Source organism: Akebia trifoliata, chromosome 1 (assembly GCF_017979445.1).
Source record: "Akebia trifoliata isolate Shusen 1 chromosome 1, ASM1797944v1, whole genome shotgun sequence".
Lineage (NCBI taxonomy): Eukaryota > Viridiplantae > Streptophyta > Magnoliopsida > Ranunculales > Lardizabalaceae > Akebia > Akebia trifoliata.
Window position 1 is genome coordinate 23205078 of NC_141375.1, and position 22200 is coordinate 23227277.

The window sequence follows — 22200 nt, forward strand, 5'->3', positions numbered from 1 at the left end:
AGCAGTGGTTCGACACCCACTTTTGGCTCTCACAAATGCCTGCACCTTTATCTTTTGGTAGTTGTTATTGGTATCCTAACTTTTACTTTTCACACCCCAATTGGAAAACAATAAAAAAAAAATCAATCAATGCTTAAGAGTAAGTAAAAGTTGGGGGTGTCAAAAGAAGCTCTCTCTCTCTCTCTCTCGGTTATATTTTTATTCCTTAGATTTAGGATTTTATTTTATACGAGTCTTTTGTAAATAATTGGTGAAGTTGTTTGAATGTGTTATAATGATTTGTAATGTTGAAGTAATAACTTGAATCAAGTTTTTGTAATGTTTAAATATTGTGTTTTAATCTTTATAAGAGTGTGATAAATAATTCAAGAAATTGAGGTGTAATAAAAAAAAGTTGGTTAGAAACACGAATGATGCTCAGAAAGTTCAACTAGCCTACTGCAGTTCCACGATGTCTTGGGTCTCATGTGCGTGCGAAGTCCAAATTCTTTCTCTCTCACACTCCAACAATTGTGAGAGAGGAATCATTAATAAGTTCAAATTTTTTTTTGTATTTATCCGATCTGAGACTAAAGAATAGAAAAGTTATTTTTACAACTCTCATAAAAATAAAGTAAAAAAAAAATTTTAACTTTCAATTTATACAAAAAAAAATAAAAAATCTCTTTTAATTTATGTTTCATCATAAAAGAAAAATTCTATAATTTATAAGTAACACTCAAAGAGGTATTGAGTTCAAATCTTATCCTAAAAAATATATGAAATAAAAAACCTACGATATTTACAGCAGTGGATCTATACAAAAATTGGAGTAACAAATAAATACCCCCAGAAAACGACGGATTACATTTTATAACGGTTGGATAGTATGTTTTAATGTAAAGTTAGGGTGCTTTCGATAATTTATAAAATTAGAGTGTAATAAGTAAAAGTTGCGGTGCCAGTAGCGGTTCTTTTCTTTTAATTCGGGACTCTGAGAGCTTGAGAGATAGAAAGAGTGGGGACGTTGGGAACTCTAAAAAAAGAAACAAAGAAGAAGAAGAAGAAGGGTTTTGAGTTCTTTGTTTAATGGGGTTTCGGATCCAATGATCCAGGTAAGCAATTATAAATTGATGGATGATTTGGGTTGGTATACCAAAATATAAAAATATAGTAAGAAGAGGAAGAAGGATTGTAGTAAAAATAAAAGAATGGGCTCCATAATTTGAGGTTTTGGGATCAAGGTTTGCAAAAAAGGTTTTATTGGTTTTAATTTTAGGATTTTAGTTGATTTCAGATTGAGTTATATTATAAGTTGGTTTTTGATGAATTCGTTGATGGTTGATTTATGTTTAGGTGAATTGTATGTTTGGTGTTTGTAAAATTGCCAAAACTAAGTAAATTATTGCTGGAGGTGTTTAAAGCATTTGAGAAATTGTCACACTTAATAACATTTCATATTGGATTTTTTGAAGATTGTTGATGGTGCTTTAAAAAAATTGGGTGTGACAAAAATGAAAGCCATTGGTGAGTTATAGTTATTATTGGTATTGATTGTTCTTCAGGATTGTTGATGGTGCTTTAAAGATTGGGTGTGATGAAAGTGAAAGCTATTGTTGAGTTATTGTCAGTATTGGACAAGTGGCATATTAGTGAGATGAGAACCTAATTTGTAAAATGTATATAATTAGGTGAATTAGAATGAGTTTGTTGTGTTAATATTACTTGTATTACAATAAAGAGGTGGTGTTGATGATGTGATTAGTCACACAATTACCGGTAGTAAGTGTTTAGTGAATAACGATGCATTAGTTAGGTTGATGCTCACAAGTCATAATTTGTTAAGGTTAAGAGGGAAGTTAAATTGCTTTTGGGGTTACTTAAAATAAGTAGTTGTTTGATTGGATTAGTAGATTCAAAGTAAATTGTTAGCTTGTATTTTGGTTAATTTCAGATTTGAATGGATATTTCAATAGATGAAGGCTTAGAAGGAATTGTGTATTGGTATTTTTGCTAGTTGTGGTTACAATTTAGTTGGGAGGTTTATTACTAAAATAGTTATGAGGGAGTTATGTGAATTTAGTATGGTTAGTTGCTGAAATTGAGGATTTGAATGGATATTGCAATTGAAAGATTGCTAAGGAATTAGGGATTCAATATCTGTTCGGATGTATTGAAGATTTGTTGTAATGAAAGGGATTGGATTTTGAATATTTTTCAAAGTGAATTTCAATTAGATATTTGATTTCATTGATTGGTTGGAGAAGATGTGGATGAATCTACAGGACTTGAATCCGTGAAGCATGATGAGTTGGAAAATGATCTATTATGATGAGGTAGAATACTATTACTTGATTTTTATATGATTTAGTGGACCATTGGAAAGAATACCCCTTTTGTGGGTAATCCTAAAATGATCTATTACATTTGCAGGGAGATTGAGAGCATTGAGCCGATGACCAAAAGGAAAAGATTTGGAAGCTTAAATGTATATTTGCAATTGGTTTTGTAAATATTGTATACAATATAGTTGACTCTATATAGTTAGGTGTACAAATAGTTAGTTATGGAAGTTATCTTAGTTAGTACTTTGTATGGAGATAGGGTTTGAATTTATGTTATATAGTTTTTGGATGATGGATTGGGGTAAATTATTGATGAAGTTTACAAGTTCAGGTTTTAGATATGTCAAAAATTATAAAGGAAATACTGTCGATATTTTTGTTGATTTTGGTTTTCTGCATTTTAACTTTAGCTCTAATTAATATATGAATGAAGTGAACAAGGAGATATGACCTATCCAAAAAAAAGGAGCAATGTCCTTTACTGACCAAAAAAAAATTGGGGCATTTTTTTGGAATTTCTCCTTATCTTATTAATTTATATGGTTCACACCTTGAGATTTGGAAATCCAGATCTTGGGGCATGACAATTTTAGTCTTGGATCACTAATATTAATAGCAATTTGGCATCTTTGCAAGGATGGTGCTATTTTTGAAATCTGTAGAAAAATGAATAGAAGCATGATGATGTTTGGTAGTTTTCAATTAGTAGAAAAATCTCATCAAATGACTAAAATTCTTTTTCAACATAGTAGAAGTATAAAAATTTGGCCGAGTATAATTGGTAGACTACTGCAAGTAATTTTTGGGAGAATTCAATGTTGGATATGTTGTGTTTTAGTGTTGTTGTTTGGATTGATTTAGTTTCGATTCTTCTTTCTAGTTTTTGTAAACCTGCTTAGTGTTGTTCAATAATTTTGAGAACTTAATTAAGCTAGAAAACAGAAGTATTCATTCTGAGCCCCAAGATAGAAAAATAATTTTAAAGTCTTGTAAAATTTTCTGTTTTCTTTCTGGAAATTTGTCAATTTTCATTGTTTGATCTCATTTCAGTTTTTATTTGTCATCTAAGACTTCTGGAATTGATTTTTTTTTAAATTGGATTTCAAACTGTAGGTCCTGTTCTAATTTTGTTTCTTTGCTGCCTTCAGGTTGACAATTCCGCAAAATTGGTGCTCATAAGAGTCTCTACATCAGAATAAAATCGTATTAGTTATTGGTGAGTTCTCGGTTTTCTTTATTTTTAGTTGTTTTATCAAATTTAGATAGTTTGAATGTAAAACCTGACTGCATATGTGTTTGAATTTTTTTAGTACTTGATCTTTAAAGTTTTCAAGTACTCAAGCAAGTTTTTGAGCTCTGGTCGAGTTTGGAACCAAGTTTTCCCATAACTCATTAAGTATTTGTACTGTTAAAAGAAGGGGGGAAAACTCAACCCTAATATTGGTCAAGTCTACCCTGTCAAATTTGGGTTTTATATAATTTCATTAATTATGGGTTATAAGCGAAAAAGGTCTCTATTTATAGGACATCCTATTATAATTGATATATTGACAAACCCAATAAAGGGTTTGACCATTGCCACATACAAAACTGGCATATATATATATATTCACACACACACACACACACACACACACACACTTGTATGAAATTACGGTCTCGTATTCTTTAAATAAAATAATGGGCAATTGCTTTGCACTTGACTGTGATAGCCCTCTCGATACCTTATTGGAGCTTCGTAACTAGTGGCCAGTTTCCCGTTGCTAGAGCGTTTTTCTAGTGCGCGGAGCCCCAACGAGGAAGTAGGGATGGTCATGGGGCTGGTTTAGCTAAACCAGTCCCCGATTATATTTGTTTACCCCTACCCCGACTCGTGGTCTGATTTTTCTGACCCATCCCTGCCGCTAATAGTTTTTCTGTGTCCCGCCTGCACCCCACCCCACATCGTCCCTTTTTAATGTTAATAATTAAAAGAACTATGGGTGGATGTTTGAACCTAGGATGTGGGAACACTTTTCCATACATCTTACCACTTATTTAGGTGACACTTATTGATAGTAGTTCTAATATATATATATAATCAGGGTGGGGCTGGGTATATCAAAACCATCCCCTCTCCAAAACTGTTTAAAATAGTGAAAAACCGACCCTATAAGTGTGGGTCGAGGTACTGGTGGGGCGGGGCAGGGCAGGGCAAAATTGCCATCCCTACGAGGAAGGTGTCAGTGGTTTATCATGGGGTGAATAATGCTAGCGAAACACGGATTTATATAGTTTGTGTTCACTAAAGCCTTGACCAATTTTGTTAATTCCAAAACTGAAACAACCAGTAGAATTCACACGCATGATTTCATATGACATCAACTTAACGAGGATTTAGACTCGTAGGAAAGAATAGTAACCAAGTTCATTTTCGGTTGGCAGGGCCTTAGTTGGGTTAATTTGGATAAATTCGGGAAATTTTTTGGGAAAAATTGGGAGGAGTGTTGGACTGGATAGGCATATATATATATATTTTTTGGACTCATTCTATTAATCAACGATTTTTTTTGGGCTGGACCCTTCATCTTCTTTATGCCATGAAGATTTCTAGGTTTTCGTTGGATTGTAAGAGAAATTCTAGTAAGCAACGTCTTAAAGGCATCGAACAAGTAAAAGATCAGAAAGAAGCAATGTTTTAACACAAGATCTATCCTGGAAACCACACCATGAATCAACAAATATACTTTCTTTTATTGTCTCTTATGGGATTGAATCCGTTTGATGCCGTTAAGGCGTTGCTATCATTTCTCTGGTATGCAAGTATCATTTGTAAGAAAAGATATCTTTAGAGTCCAACTAAAAAAGAAATCAATGGAATGATCAATGTCCTCAATATCAAAGAAGAGAAAATGAGCAAGAAGAGAGATTGAAATTATCTGCCCAAGAAAGAAAGAGAACCCTACATTTAGTTTCACAGAGGATTCATTTGGAAATCTAATTTCTGTACTTCAATCAGATTTGGATGGAAAGTAAGTTTTCGGCTTTGTTTTGATTTTGTAGCTCACAGACAGATAATGAAGCAATCATCCAAGGATCCATTTGAGGTGGCATTCGAGGAGGAGCAGGAGCAGGACTCACCCCCGGAATCCCCAATTGCGGCTGATGACAATACCGTTGACACTCCATCAACAGCAATTGATGATGAAGTCACTACTAGCATCCACCCCACCACCCTAAAAAAAAACAACCACCCGTCAACAGCATCTGCTTCAACTACATTGTCGACCTCCGCCACTGCCGGAAAGAGCAAAGAAGAGGAGGAGGAGGAGGAAGAGAACATGGACATGGAGCTTGGGAAGTTCAATTCCAGTGGTGATCCTGACAAAATGGCCAAGATGCAGTTGAGTTCTTCTTCTCCTTCATACCCACCCTGATGAGATTATCTGCCACTAATTTACATACGAATCAGGATCCTGTGGTCTTGTTATTATAGAATAGGAACACTGTCTAAGTGACACATTTTAGTCGGAGTTTAAAACACACTGGGCTCCTAACTAAACCTTTTTCTATATTGCACGCAGCCTGATGTGTTTAATATCCAACCCAAATGTGCCATGTAGACACCGTATGTTGTTATAGGAATGGGACACCGCTTTGGATCCTTACTTTTTACATAGTTTCTTGTCAATGTACACTCACAAACAAAAGTTAAGCACTTGGTCATGTTTTAGATGGAGAGCTTCTATTGCCACACCAACTTTTACTAAGAGCACGCCAAGATGTGTGCCAATTCTTTGGTGATTTCATATGAATTGGTGTGCTCTTAGCAAAAGTTGGTGTGACAATATAACCCCTGTTTAGATATCTTGTATGAATATTCAAATTCTTTCCTCTGATGTAATCATGTTTCTACTTGTCTTATAGGGCAATTTTATCTCAATTTACAGAGGAACAGATGAGTAGGTATGAGTCCTTTAGAAGGTCCGGATTTCAAAAGGCTAACATGAAAAAGGTACAATTATTATTCTCTCTCCCATTGTATTCCTTGCTTGTTTTTATATGTGAATTGACCATCCAATACTGTATTTCCTATTCTTGGTGTTACAATGCTCTTGAATTCGCTGAGTCCATGACAAAATATTTTTTGTGGGTGTGGGTGTCAATTTTGGTATTTGTGTGGAGAGGGTTTGAGTGTAGCATAGGATTAGGATTTGGGACTTAGTGGTGGGGGTGGGGTGATTACTCAACCTAGTTTGAGATTTGGGGTTATTTAAAACCGTTTTAATACTTATTTATACACATGTCGAGTGGACCACATAAATCTCTGCATAATTTTCATCTTTCCCAATAGTCAAAATTTCTGCTGTTATTTGAAATCTTTCTAGGTGTCCAAATTATAATAATGATTTTGTATCAATTGTATCATCGAGATATTTTTGGATAGGAATTTTTTTTATTTACAAAAAGGACAAGGAAAGTGGCGGCTACCATACAAGGAAACAAAACAAAGCAAAAGCAAGAACAAAAGATCACCTTCATGCATCACATAAAATATCCCACTTGAAGACAAAATCTTCAAAAAGACTCATTTAAACTCCTTAAACACCCTAGACCAAGAAAAAATAATAAACTCATGAGAATGATGCTTGAAGCTTCAGAGATTTTGTTGTTTCGCTCCAACCACTTTCCCCACACACGGTAAAAGGAGTTAACAACCAAAGAATTCTCTTCTCAAGGGAAATGCCTTTGAGAAACCAACTTCGAAACAAGGCTAAAAGAGATGAAGGACTCAAGGGATTTTGAATAATGCCAAAAAAATGAGTGTAATCTTCTATTGCGAAAGAAAAATGAATGAGGAAGTAATTGATTGATCTCCTCTTGATTTGTGCAGAAAAAACAAGAGTTAGCTGAGGAGACTCCCTTTTCATAAAGTTGTCCATTGTTAGAATTTTACTAAAAACGGGTGACCAAATGAAGAGGGAAATCTGGTGGGAACTTTTAGACTCCAAATGACAAAATCTGAAAAATGACTTACTCAAGCTGGAATCAATAAATTGTGAAAAGATTTTATTTAGAACTTTATATCCTTTTGCAACTTTCCAACCTCGATTGTCCTCCTCCAAAGAGTCGATCTGAAGATGAGAAATGTACTTAATTAAATCAGAAACATCTTGAATCTGCCAGTCATTAAAGCCTCTTTTGAAATCTAAATCCCATGGCATTTCATCTCTAGAATGAATCATGAATTCCTTGACTAGAGTGTCTTTTTAGGAGAGAAGGAAAATAAATTTGGTAAGTGAGATCTAAGGGGAAGAATTCCACTCCAACGTTGTTCCCAAATTCTTACTTTAAATCCTTTATCAACTCTAAAGACAATTCTTGTGGAAAATTCTTGAATATTATTGCAAATTCCTTTCCAAACATCGCGGCCATGGGCTGATAAAGATGAACTGCTCTCCCATCCGAGTCTATCAACTCCGAATGCCTTGATAAACATCTTTCCGTAAGGAGTGACCTTCCTCCTGAACCAGTATCCATTTCTAAAGAAGCACCTGATTCATCAATTGTAGGTGTCTAATACCGAGTCTTCCAGATTTTATGGGGAGGTAAATTTGATTATATTTTACCTAGTAAACTTTCTTGTTGCATTCCTTATCATCCAATAAGAAATTATGGATCATTTTCTCAATACGAGCTTCAACACTTCTAAGGATGGCAAATAAAGACAAAAATATATATATCAAAACCGTTGATAGGGTGCTCTTAATCAAAGTGACTTTTCCTCCTTTTGAAAGGTACTTCTATTTCTTGGGCTCAATTCTTTCCCTATTCGATAGATGACTGGTGGTTCCCTTATGACTTTGTTTGTACAAGCTGCCCCAAGAGGAGACCTAAATAGGAGGAGGGAAAGGAATCCACTTCACAACCTGGGGATCTGAGAGCCACGAAACGTTGTCAGAAGAGCCCAGGGAAAATTTTTTGCTTTTTCTTAAGTTTTTTGCTAATCCCAAAGTTGTCTCAAAATAAATGAGTAAGCCCTTAAGAAATCTTATTTGATCAACTGGATCCCCCAGGAAAATAATTGTCATCTGCAAACTACAAATGGGATATCATTGGCCCTTCCGATTCCATTTTGAATTGAAATATTACCCCAATACTTACTGCTCTTCTCAACATACACTTTAAAATTTCAATCAAGAAAGAAGGAGGAGTCCGCACCATCGACTTGCTTTAATCCTCTAGAACTCCTAAAATGACCTGTTGGGCTACTGCTCACTATTATGGAAAAAGGTGGCAGACGACACGTATCATGATTCATGATCCATCCAATCCTTTTTTCTCCATGCCCATATGTTTCATCGTATATTTGAGTCAATCCCAACTCAGATGATTGCATACTTTTTCTCTGTCAAACATGCAAACCACCTCAAGAACTTCCTTAATCTTGAATCAATACATTTATTAGTAATCAACACCGCATCCAAAATTTGACCTTTCACAAATTCTCCTTGCTCATACCCAACTATACTTCCTATGACTACTTTTTAATCTTTTCACGAGCACTTTGTACATAATTTTGTAGATTGATCCTACAAGGCTAATTTTTCTAAGGTCACAGAATCCTATCAAAGCCATAAAGGTTCTATTTGGAGTAATAATCTAATAAACCATTTTCCTGAAAATCCTTTGTTACAAGCATAAGATCATCACCCATTTTCTTGAAAATCCTGTTCCCATGGAGATCTTCAATAGTGAGTATAATATTTTGCTTTAATTTGGTTCAATGCAGGTGCAGGCAAACACTCACAGTTGGCTCTCTCTCTCTCTCTCTCTCACACACACACACACACACCCCCCCCATGCACATGCAGTCATGGTAGTTTTATATTTTGCTAAATATGTAAGCTTCTAAAGTTCCTGCTTACTATTGAATGCAGCTGTTGGCAAGCATCACTGGAAGTCCTAAAATTTCATTACCAATGACGATTGTGGTGTCGGGGATAGGCAAAATGTTTGTTGGAGAGCTCGTTGAAACAGGCATGAAAGAAAACAAGTCTAGTGCTGATATATTGCATTTAAACTTTTCTACTTCAAGATTAATAGGGGCTCTTCCCTTGACTGATTGGTTAAAAAGAGAGAAAAGTCTTCAACTTTCATTGTCATCACTCAATTATGGAAGCTGATTGTGATGACAATGGCTGACACATCTTTGTATGGAGTAGCTTGGATATCGTAGCTACAACTGGACCACTCCCTTTATTTTTCTAACTTGCAACATGGGGTTGTTGCAGGTAGGATCGTTATGAATGAGAGAAGGGAGACTGGGCCGATTAGGCCTTGCCACATTCGGGAAGCATACAGAAGACTGAAACTCGAAGGAAAAGTACCAAAAAAATCTGTCCCAAGGCTCTTCCGGTAGATTGATCCAAGTTGTACTGGTTTTCAACATTTATCCTTCTTTGACTGTTGTCTCACCGCCAAATCCATTACAATTGCATCTTTCCACCTTGTCAGACATTGACATTTGGGTGCATGACCTTGTCAGACATTGACATTTGGGTGCACGTTTTCTATTTCTGCAACTGGGATGCATGCCAACTCAATTTCCATAAAGATAGCACTAGTATAGATGTGCAGAAGATTATGTCGAATAGAAGACTTGAGGTTGCAAATTGGGTACTCAAATATGAATATCCTTTAGCCTTTGATTTTGGATTAGTTTCTTTCCGAGTTACGGAAAAATTATTTCTGATATCAATCGTAAGGGAAAAAAAAAAAAGTTACAACCATTTCTTCTCAGAATAGATATTTCTTACTGAGATACAACGATAATGTTTGATGGATGATTTAAGCTTTGGGTCTTGGACATGTAGTGTGTTAACCCTGTTGCAAATTAAAATTCATCAAATGTTGATTGCAGGGAATTTGAACTCCTTGGGAAATGTTTACCAAAAAATCAGTAATGTGGAAATTTGTTTTCCACAATTTGATTACATCTAGGAAAATATCTAAAAGAGAGTTTGTTTTTAGTGTGGTTTTAAAACTCGTCTAGGCCACTCAACCCAATTGGATTCCAAGGTGACTTGGCTCCGAAATTCAATGGAACCCACACGTCAAGTCAACTTGGCAAATCATCAAGTCAACTTGGTTTAGTCAGTTTAAAACATATATGTATTATTTAACTCGGTCGTGAATTGATAGCAAGGTTTTAAAACTCGGTTTCGCGTCTCATCTTGTCTAAGTTTGATACCTAGTCATTTTGGAAGAGTTTTCCTATATGTTTGAGACGTATTGTTCAAAAATTGAATGTGAGAAATTAAATCTCGGTAAAAAAAAGTGACTTGTGCGTTTATATCGTTCAGCCTTGATACGTCTCGGTCTCAGATGAGCTTTGAAACTAAGTTTGATAGACATCTAGCGGAATTTTTTGAATTTTAAAATTGTGATTCTTAATTTTAGGGGTTGGGGTAATCAAAGAGAGAATCACATTATTAGGAGGTGGGAAATCATTCTTTTGGGGTGAAATTTGAATGGGATGGCGATGGCGATGGTGATGCATCACCATCAGTCCCTTTTGTTTATTGAGAAAATGTCATCATCAGTATTATCAGTTATGCTGTATTCTCAAAACATTATCGTATATTGCGTGTTTGATCAAAATGCCCTTAAAAGTTAATTCAATGTTCTTTGAGTTATGGTGGTGATAAGTCGCATGGGGTAGGAGAAATACATACAGTGTAATTAGCTACAACGTGTAAAACAAGCTCATCTTCTTCTTCTTCTTTCTTCTTTTTTTGTCTTTATTTTTGTTTTCGACGAATGACGAGTAGGGATTAAGGTGAAGACTAAAGGAATTTATGAACTTCCCTCATTTTCTTCTTCTTTTCATTTTTAATTAATTGAACTCTTGAAAGTCCAACTCTCATACTCAACCTTCGCTTTCCAAGCACACCCTTAAATGCTCTCATCTACCCCTCGATTTTTCTCTTTTACCAAATTTTCAACCTTAACATTTTACTTTCTTCATCCTTCAAATCTAAGAATAAGGATTTTTGGGAAGTAAAAGATGGATTTGTATCTTAATTTTTCATTTCTCAAATTTGTCAAGTTGGGTACAAATTTTCACCTTATTTTCCGATCGTAAATTTCTATCTCATTCAAAATATCAAGAGTAAGATAGTGGTTTTAGAAACTAAAAGACGACAAATTTTTGGGTAGAAAAATCAAGGATTTTCTATAAATGATGATAAATGAAATTGATAAGTTAAAAACTAATTTATTTTAGGGAGAGAAAAGCTTGAAGAAGACTGCTTTTGGAAGAATGTCTTAAGAATTTTTTGGATAGAGATTGAAGATAACTGATTTATGAGAGAAGATTATAAAAGGTTTTTGGCTAGAAATTGAAGCTGAGAGCATTCATATCATTGTTGGAAAGTCCTACATAAGAGATGTGTCATCAGTTTGAAAACATATAGGGTATCTGAAATACTCACTGAAACAGAAATGGGCATGTGAAATCATCCTTTTGTTGCACACATTTTTTGGCTAATTGCACCCACTTCCTTCTATACATTCCACTGCAAATGTGCTTGAGGTGCGTGCGATTAACCATCTCAGTGTGTGTTAATAGAGAAAAAAGTAAGAGTTTGGAGGCACAATTATTATTATTTTTTTTTTTGCGAAAGATGCATACTAATCAAATTAAATAAAAATTATGTAAATTCGTGGTAAGATCAATTATACATTATGGAGTTATTTGTTGGATGGACAAGTAAACGGGGGTGGAGCTAGTAAGGAGACATTGGGGGTAATTGCCCCCACTCAATTTTTTTGGGCATTTTAGATACCTTTGAATTTATGCTTAAATTCGAGATATCCCTGCATTTTAAATTATTGATATGCCCCATTTGACCCTGTTGCACTCACTCCCTCCTCCCCCTCAATTAACTACAAGTTTGCCCCCACTAAAAGAAAATCCTGACTCCACCCCTGCAAGTAACGTCATTTTAAGAAATTGGGCATAACAGAGATGAAGGTTTTGAAATGGATAAGTGGAAAGACTTGGGAAGAGCAAAATTGGAAAAGAATGCATTTTGAAAAATATGGGAATAGCTCCGATAAGTGATAAATTAAGAACAAGTAGACTAAGAAGGTATATGTGCGTTCAACAAAGGTAGATTATAGCTAGGGTGGAGCCATGATTTACTTGTCGTCGGGGCGAATTATAGTCAACTAATAATTTCAATAATTTGTATACCCCACTTCTTTTTAGTAAAAATACAAAAATAAGAGAAAATATGTTAAATGATTTTTTTCTGGTCGATTAGCAATGTCACAATAACTATTGTTTTTTGAGATTTACATTGATGGGAGACAAGTACACCAATAGAAATTGAAGCCCTAATATAAAGTACTTATTAAAAAAAATGAAAATTTTAAATGACAAGATACTTTAGTCCCCCTTTAACCTATTCAATCTCTTCTTCAACGTATAGTGTTCAATGTCATGTAGAAATTCTTAATTTTTCTTTCCAAAATTCCAACATTCTACTTTACCAAAAATGATTTCTTGTTATTAAGGTTTCAAGATTGAAGAAAATAGAACCAGAAGGTTGAAAATGAGAATAAAAAACAATTTGAAGATGATTAATTTTGTGAAAAAATTCGAGTGATTTTTAAGTTAGGGGACGAAGATTAGGTCATTTTATTTTTTGACGAATGCAAGACCTATTTCAAGGAGGGTATTTGTCATCATTTTGAAAACACAAGGGCATCTATAATATTAATTAAAACGTGGAGGGGCATGTCTAAATTACCCAAATAATTGGAAGGGTGAGGGTGGGTAATTATCCCCCCTTGCTTTGCCCTTTAATTAAATAAAACCCTAGTTAGAAGAACTATTCCAATTGAAGAGAAAAAAGATTTGCTGTTACAATAATTGTGAGCTAAGCTGATGAACCAATAACATCATGCCATGTGTATTTAAAAAGTAAATAAATTAAATCATTTAAAACTCCAAAAATTGTCTCATTTTCTCTCCGCTAACCAATCATTGTTTCTATTTTCAATATACGTGACATCATACCATTGGGTCAATATTTGGCACATAATTTTTATAACAACAAATCTCTTTTTAATTTGAAGATCCTACGGAGTGAGGAAAAATTTAAAGGAATGTTGATGGAGATAATAAAAATGGATATGAACCAACTTCAATAACAAATGATTTGGTTATGGACAAAAGCAACTCAATTCGTTTAATCAGCCCTAAATTGTTGAGATAGGGCTTTGTTGTTGTTAATCTGATTCAAATAGATTGGATTTCTCTTCCATTCTTATAGAATCAAGGCCCAACCATAGATTCGAGTAACAATTTTTATAAACTATTTTAAAATACATTCAAAATTACATTTTTGGAAACATAATATAATTTTATTAATTGAAAGATCTTTAATTAATAATACATATTTAATATCATGTATTTATGAAAAACAGAGAAAATTAATTTAGGTAAAAAATAGCGCATACGGTCATACTAATTTTACTAAGGATGACTTATTCGTAAGAAAAAATTACGAAAGGAATCCTAAGAGAAAGGAAGAGATTTCTTTAGAAATACCTATAACTTTTGGGGGTAACTTGACAATTCAGTCATTTTTTTTCCTTTTTTAATGCCCCTTTTAGTTTATTGAGATTGATGTATCAAATTGTTGAGATCAAATATTCATAATCATTGAGATCAACGATTATAAATTGTCATTCTTGACATTTAATAATTGAGATCCACGATTCTAATAATTGAGATAGAGAATTTAAATGATTTGAATTGTTCATCCTGACTCCCCTCTAAGCTGCCAACTATCAGTCCAATGGTTCCCCAATGGATCCAAGCCCAAGGTAACCATCTGAACGAGAGGAAGGGTAATCATCGGAACCAAGAACGAGTTAATCTTCATCTCCATATTTGAATTTGTTGACAGAATCCACTACTTCTTCTCTTGGCGATTCATCGGAATTGAATCCATCTGCCTCTTCTCTATCTTTGTTTTCGATACCTGGGCTAGTGACGCCTCTTCTAATCCATCATTGATTTGAGTTTGATGTTTTATAGGAGTAAGGGATATGTTAAGAAATAAAGGTTTTACTAACAGATTGTTTAGCTAAGCCCTAATATTAGGGTGTATTTAGAAAGAAGTCCTAATTACATGGTCGATTAAGTAAATTTCCCTTTTGGTAAATATTTGAGATATAACGTGTTTTCAAATTGATGACATGTTCGTTTTATTTCCGTCTACTTTGAAATACTAATAAAAAATTGTCTTAAATGTCCTCATTTTCCACATCTTGCCAAAGCACCTTAAGTTTTCTCCTTTTCTTGATTTTCAACCTTAATATTTATTTTTTGAATCAAGATATCTGAACCTCTTAGAGCTCCTGGCTATCCTCGCAACACATGCAATCCCCTCTTCATACATGCATTACGTAATTTATAGGACAAAATCCCAAGGAGGGAATTCAAACTCAAGACCTCTACTTCTTGAGGCATGGTCTTGGTCTTCTCACCAACTCTTGGGGGTTAACTGGGTACGTTTGATTGCATGGAAAGTGAAATCCATGAAAAAATAATGATAGAAAATAAGTAGGAAAAATCAAATTCCATTGTTTGATTTTACTTGGATAAAATTATAGAAAAAATATGAGGAAGATAAATATGAAGATGAAGAAGAAGGAGGAAGAGGAAGAGAAAGAAGATGAGAGGAGAGGGAGAGGCTTGTGACGGAGAAGAAGAAACTTGGGAAATGATAAGAGAGAGGGGGAGAAGATGTGGTGGTGGTAGCAACAGAGGTAAGTAAGGAAGAAGAGGGGAGAACGTGGTGGTGGTGACGACAGAGGTAAATGAATGAGAAGAAGAAGAAGAAGAAGAAGAAGAAGAAGAGAGAAGGTGGTTAGAGATGGTGATGACGGTGATGGTGACGACGACAAGATCAATGTGATGGTGGTAGGGAAGAAGAAGAAATGAGTGAGGAAGAAGAATATAATATTTTGGGAATGCAAAATATGGGTTGATTTCACTTTCCCACCCATATGGGTGAGAAAGTGAATATCATGTTTTGGTGGACTTTTTGATTGGGGTGGAAAATCAATTTCTATGGAAAAAATCAATCAAACATATGAAAAATGTCATTTTCCATGAAAATTGATTTTCCACTCTATTTTCCATGTGTAATCAAACATACTCCAAGATTTTACTTTCTTTCAATATTCAAATCTCAAGAGTAAGATATGCTTTTTGGGAAGTAAAAGAGAATGAATTTTTATCTTCCCAAATTTCTCATTTAGAGTATAATTTTTTTTTTCTTCTTATTTTTCAACATTAAGATTCTATCTCTTTCAACCTTCAATTATTAAGAGCTAGATAGCTTTTTAGGAAATAAAAGACGATGGATTTTTGGATTAAAAAAATCATGACTTTATTAAGAGTACCTCTACTCGGTCTTCAAGACTCCAAATATAGATGTGGAGACCTCTAAACTAATTCCAACTGGTCTTCATTTTTGAAGTTAACCCCACTATATCACTATTCACGCTTTTAAATATGGAGGGGGGGTGGGGGGGAGAGAAATTTTGAAATACCTCTCTAAATTACTATTCACCTTTTCATTATACCAATTTTATTCACTTTTTTTTTATTATTATTTATAAATATCATTTTCAACATTTTTTTCCCTAGAACATGTTTTATCATTTTTGTCTCAAATCAAAATTAAAAAAAAAAAAAGAAGAGAATTAATAATGATTTAAAGAAAGGGCTAATTAGAGTCCAAAGTGGTTTGGAGGGAATCATCATCTTCAAATTTGATGAAGATGCCAATTTGATGAAATTTTTTGAAGATGTGAGATAGAGATGTTCTAAAAGTGATTAAAACTATAAATTTGATGAAAAAGAAATTAAATAGGTTAAAATAATTTATTTTTCCAATAGATGTAAAGAGCTCCAAGAAGTCTACTTTTTGGAAATGTTATCAAGGTTTTTGGAGAGAGATTGAAGATCACGAAGATGATTGGTTTTTGGGAAAAGATTAACCATAGTTTTTTGGTTAGACATTAAAGGTGAGGGTGTTCAAGTCACTTCTAAAAGTCTCACATATGAGACTGAGGTCAAGATAGGTATGTAATTAGTTTGAAACACACAGGTATCTTCAAATACTCACAAAAAAGGAAAAGTCTAAATCACCCTTCCATTAATAGAGAGAAAGAAACAAAAGAGTAATTTCGTAACATCGGTAGGTCAGGTTTTGCGTAAAACAATGCAAGAAAATAGAGAGTGGTGGAGTGTAATAAGAGAGTCGACTTTGAAGCGATCAATCCATTTCAAAATTTTGAAGAACCCTCTTTATTACAAGACACGTGTTATATTATATTTATTTTACCCCTACACTTTCATCTATATTAAAATATCTCCTAGAAATGCCACGTGTAGTCCCAACAAAAGGTTACTTCCAAATTTTGATGCAGCATGGACACTTCAAAGTTTTTTAGACAGTAGTTTCGGACATTTCCAAGAGAATCAGGGGTATTTTGGGTATGAAATAAATTATATAGAGCCCACTATTTTACCTCATTTTCATTTCTGCAAGACTGCAACTCTTCTCACTCTCCCTCTCTTCTTCTGTTAAGAGTCTCCGCCATTGATGAGCTTCTGTTCTTCTGAGAGAGAGAGAGAGAGAGAGAGAGAGAGAGAGAGAGAGGGAGAGAAAGAGAGAGAGATTGATCGTGTTTGCAGGACGAGTGACATTTTTCGGCGATTCGCGTTGGAGAAAAGATCTCTGTGTTTCTTCACGAAACCTTAAAGCCATTGGATATGATGAGGTTGAGGAGCTACCCTTCTCAAAATTGAATCTCTGATTCTCTTTAAACTTCAAATTTCAAACATCTCTCTCTTTATTTATTTCCCGATTTAGCATTTTTCAAGATCGTTTTTTTTTTCCTGCATCAATGGAGATAGATCATTCGATCTTGTTTAGGCCAAGAGGGAACCCAAACGAACCATCTGTATCTCTACTTCATCTACTAGATCTCCGTTTCCGAGGATTTCGACTGATTTCTTCTGTTCTTTGTCGTTTCCAGCGAAAGATCGAGTCTTTTTGTGATTATGTTCTCTCGTCTCTCTGTGGAGTTGATGATTCAATCTTTTTTCCTTTTTTAGAGAGTTTCAATCCGTCTCTGTTGGTGATGCTCCAATTGCAGTACAGATTTCCTCTAGATTCCGATTAAGGAGAGTTTTGAGCTCAATAGATCATATTATATCCTGAGATTTATCTTCTTTTTCTTTCTTTTTTTCACTGTTGAATCTCCTTGATAGGTTTTTGGCGGAGAATATCTCCAACAGACCATAGTTCTTGGATGAAACATTTCCCTCTGTTGTTGATTAATGAAACTCCACCAATTCTTTAGTTTGTAGTAATTATTTCTAGAATCCGTTTTTTACTTTTCTTCTGTAGAAATATCACCCATTTTCAACCATGTTTTTGTGTCTCAGGTTGAAAAAATCTGATGAGCATGGGGGGTTTCAGCTCCTTAACGTTTCCTTATCAAGCAATCTTTCTTCTTTGTCGCAGATAGTGGTTGGGTTGGTTTCAGAATTCAGAAAGAATGGAGGAGTTACAGATTGAGAAATCTTCTTTAGTTTAGTTTTCTCGGATGAAGATGGAGACATGGAGCTGATGATACTCTTGTTTTGTTTTCTGTTTTTCAAGAATGTCCAGATTTGCAAAGAAAGGAAAGGAATGGCCTTTTAGATAGAGAGATGGCTTCAGTTCTCTTCTCTAATATTAGGATTTCTGGTTTTGGGTCTCTACTGATCTTCTTTTTCTTATACATATCTGTTCTCTAGTGTTTTTCTCAATCTGAGATTTATTGAAATAACTCATTTTCGTTCTTAATCTATTCCAGCCCAAGTATAGATACAGGGTAGGGATTCCTTCTTGTGACTATAAATCAATCTCCTCCACCGGTTTTGAATCCATCTTTGTTTGAATCTGTCAAAGAGCAAAGATTGAGAGCCTTACTCTTATCGAAGCTTGATTTTTTTTGCCTGTAAGGTTGAAGCAATAGCCTCTCCTTATTTTTCTTTTAATCTTCTCTTTATGTAGTTTTTCTGGGCACCCTTGTTGGTGTTGGAGTTTGATCTTTTTTGAATTAAAGTAGATCCTCTAAATTGTATTTTTTTTTTTTAATTTCCTGTGAATTTGAGTCATGGGTCGTTTCATTTTCTCGAGGAATATGAAGGTTTTGATCTCTTGGATAGGGAAGAAGAGTGGTTCAATCTGTGAGATTTATAGTCTGATATGTGGTTCTGATGAACCTGCCTCTCTTATGATGTTAATTGTGTATTTATTGTTGGGTGTTTTGAAAAATAATGATAATTGTGGGGGTTTTCCCCTTTGTGTTAATGATTTTGTTTTGGTGGATCACTTTCAGAAATTCATTTTGTTAAGAGGTTTCGTTGATTTCACTCTTTACAGATACCAAAGAATAAGCCCAGATTGTGTTACTTTGAGCAATGGAAGGAAATCCAACTTGAAGGCATGTAAGGAAGATGATGGTGGTGAGAATGGGAGGATCTCAAATTACAACATTAGTTTTGAAGCAAAGACTGCTCATAGATACAGATCTGGAACCACTCCCTCTCCCAGCCGAGACCACCATGACTTCTTGCATTATATCGTTTCTGATTCGCCGCAATCCAAGAACCATGATGGCAGAACCAGTCCCAGCCCTAGCAGGGGAGGTGAAGTTCTGTTGCAATGGGGACATAATAAAAGGTCCCGAGGTTCTAGGGCCGAGAACCGGGTGGTCACCGATGAATCATCGGTTGAGTCAAGACAAGTGATCAAAATTAACAGAAGAGTAGCTCCTGGGGCGGAGAAGCAAACGATGCCACCGCCACCTTCTTCGTGCACCACTACATCTTATAGTAGAGGTGGCAGCGGCAATCTCAGATCTTGTACGACGCCCATCCATGAGCCACTTAACAGGTTAACAATCTCTCCCTTTCTCTCTCTCTCCCCCTCTGAGTTCTTGGTCATTTTATATTTTCTTTGACATTGTCTATGATGATCTTCTTCACTTCATCTTTGTACATATATATATAGTTTTGTTTTATCCTCTCAAACCCATTTCTGTTCTTGTTTTCTTTTGCTTTGTTGTTTTCTTTTAGGGAAAATTACTTAATGAACCCCGACGGAGGGATTTCTTTCTAAACATTCCATAATTTTTCCACTGTAACTTTATCGTCTATTTAATAAGCATTTTCTTTCTTAATGGTTTATAATCTCAATTGGTGAGATCGTTGATTCAAATTGTCAAGATCAACCTTTGTTCCAATCGTCGAGATCGATTCAAGATCAACAATTGTATGACTTTTCAACATGAGTCATCAAGATCAATGATTTAAATAGTTGAGATTGATGATTTGAATGGTTTACCTCAATGATTTGACTCGTCAATATCGATGATTTGAGTTCCCCGATTTATCGGGGTGAGGGGACATTAGGAAGGAAAGATTTTACTAACTGGGTTGTTAAGATACCGCCCCAAAGCTTGGAGTGCATTTAGAAATACATCCCTACCGCAAGGTCCATTAAATAATTTTCCATTTCTTTTATTTTGAGCATGGGAGTGTTCATATGAGCCTTGGGGTTTTCTGGTATTGAAGTATGTTTGTGTTTATTTCGGTATGCTTTACCCCCCCAAGTTTAATACTTTTGTTTAAGGATTTTGAGTTGGTGGTTAATGTTGTAATTCTCTCTTTTTTGGATCATGTATTTAGTCTAATTTTACTTACTTTTTACCCCATTTTTTATTTTAGATGAATCAATCTGTTTCCCCTCTCTGATCAATATATTATACTTTTCAAAAAAAAAAAAAAAATCTGTTTTTGTGTGTGTGTGTGGATATCACTCTACTGTGATGTAGATGGCTTTGCAGTAATTTTACCTTTATTTTTGTCCTTGTAAGAGAGAATGTATGACCACTCACCTTTTCACTTGGAGGGTTTTATTCCTCCTCCCCTTGAGATAGTGCACACTACTTTTCTTTTTCTTTTACCTAGGCTGCTCCCTCTCTTTTGTTTTTTTTATTTTGTCTTTCCGTTGTTTATGATTTTCATCATCAAAGCTTTGTTTTGCTAGTGGTGAGAAATTATTTCCTTAAATTAAATCTTCCATCTGCCCTATTGTCCTGGTGTTGAAAAGATACCTCGTTTGAAATTCGTCTTTTTTTTGCTTTCTATAGGAATCTGTAGTGTTTATAAATTCCTTCCTTTTCTTCTTCAAGCCAGTTTCCAAAATAAATAGTGTTACATGCTTTTCTTCTTCTAGTTGGGTATTCAAAATATATCTTTGTCTTCATTTCTTCCCTTGGGGTATCATCTCTCTATTTTCCTGTGTAAAAGAACCCTCCACCCCCTCTCATCATTCCCAACTTTTTTTTATATTATGATCAGGAACTTAGAAGAGCGATCAGGCCCCAGAAATGGGTCCCCATCGAGCAATGGTGGGAGTAGTAGCCGTGTTGTGTCTCGATCTGCAGACAAACGATCTCCTTCGTTGTTGGACAAAACCGAAAATAAGTTGGGTTCTTCTTCTGGCACCACCATGGGGGAGAAACCAAATGGATCCATGGTACAAGCAGAACCCATGAATCATGCTGAATCAGCAGCAGCTCTATCGGAGCAAGAACCTACTCATGTGGTTACTGGAGAGAAGGTGAATCTAGATATGTTTGAATGGCCAAGGATTTACATCTCTCTGTCAAGGAAGGAGAAGGAAGATGACTTCCTTGCCATGAAAGGCACAAAACTTCCCCAAAGGCCCAAGAAAAGGGCCAAGAATGTCGATAAGACTCTCCAGGTATCTCATACAAAAGTTCGGAAATAAAAGTTTTGTTTTTGTGATTTTTAATTTTAAATTATGTTTTTTTATTTGTGTTTAGCTGTCAGTCTCTTTCACCCTTTTTTTTCCAATTAAAAAATAAATGAACTTATGTGGTGGACTGGTGTTTGATTGGCAGTATTGTTTTCCTGGGATGTGGCTTTCTGACTTGACAAGGGGCCGGTATGAGGTTCGAGAGAAGAAATGCGTGAAGAAGGTAACATGTCCTTTTCTCCGCTCTTTAATTATTTTGGCCTTGAATGAGAGAAATTATGATTAGTGAGGGTGAAAGCGGTCACTATATACACTGGCATAGGAGGACCCGCTATTTAGTATAAGTCATAGCTATAAAATGGACGACAAAGGTTGAAAATGACATGGATGAAAGTAAGAAAAGATAGGAAAGAACATGTAGTCCAATATATACGATGATTGATGAACTAACATGATTTTATAGGTAAAAAATGACCAACTAGTTCATTGGATGATGATCTATGGCCCAATAATAGATGATGATGAACTAATATGATTTTACATGTAAAAAATGATCTATGTATATTTGATTAGCATGCTTTTTGTTGATACCTTACTCTATATTCCATCTGAACGACAACTTGGTAGTGTAGTGATTTTGGTGTATTCAATTGTTCGTTGCAGCAAAAGAGGAGGGGATTGAAGGGAATGGAGAGCATAGATAGTGATTCGGAGTAGCAGTAGAAGAGACTACCGTAGAGAGAGTTAAATTAATTTGCGCTGCGTGTATGGTGTTTTGTAGCCATGATATATCGTAGGATCTGCAGCACCTCATCTTCAGCCGTATGAGTGTAGGCTGCTGCACAGGTGGTATCGGATCGTCGGTTTCCTCATTTCCAAGCTTTGCCTTTAATTCTTCTTTCTTCCAACCTTTTCTGTACAGATTTTTGACAATTTGATCAATTTAAAAAGTTTTCCTTTCCTTA

At 35.0% G+C, this 22200-nt stretch overlaps 2 protein-coding genes across 5 annotated transcripts; both read left to right on the plus strand.

Annotated features, from left to right (window-relative positions):
• Positions 1–964: 964 nt before the first annotated feature.
• Positions 965–10025, plus strand: TAF11 (TBP-associated factor 11). Of its 2 annotated transcripts, XM_086444011.1 has the most exons (7): positions 983–1094; positions 1545–1634; positions 3471–3540; positions 5367–5706; positions 6231–6318; positions 9245–9344; positions 9599–10025. In XM_086444011.1, exons 4-7 carry the CDS (start codon positions 5381–5383, stop codon positions 9724–9726), a joined length of 642 nt encoding a protein of 213 aa, XP_086300137.1. In that variant the 5' UTR covers positions 983–1094; positions 1545–1634; positions 3471–3540; positions 5367–5380; the 3' UTR covers positions 9727–10025. The 2 variants fall into 2 exon arrangements, with proteins under 2 accessions (XP_086300129.1, XP_086300137.1); XM_086444003.1 differs by lacking the exon at positions 1545–1634 and having other exon boundaries at positions 965–1094; positions 3473–3540.
• Positions 10026–16944: 6919 nt separating this feature from the next.
• On the plus strand, positions 16945–22200 carry LOC147411053 (uncharacterized). Of its 3 annotated transcripts, XM_086444032.1 has the most exons (6): positions 16947–17177; positions 17848–18158; positions 18833–19345; positions 20815–21220; positions 21381–21458; positions 21899–22200. In XM_086444032.1, the coding sequence occupies exons 2-6, from the start codon at positions 18115–18117 to the stop codon at positions 21950–21952; spliced, it is 1095 nt and encodes a 364-aa protein (XP_086300158.1). In that variant the 5' UTR covers positions 16947–17177; positions 17848–18114; the 3' UTR covers positions 21953–22200. The 3 variants fall into 3 exon arrangements, with proteins under 3 accessions (XP_086300149.1, XP_086300158.1, XP_086300165.1); XM_086444023.1 differs by having other exon boundaries at positions 16945–17177; positions 17848–19345; XM_086444039.1 differs by lacking the exon at positions 17848–18158 and having other exon boundaries at positions 16949–17177.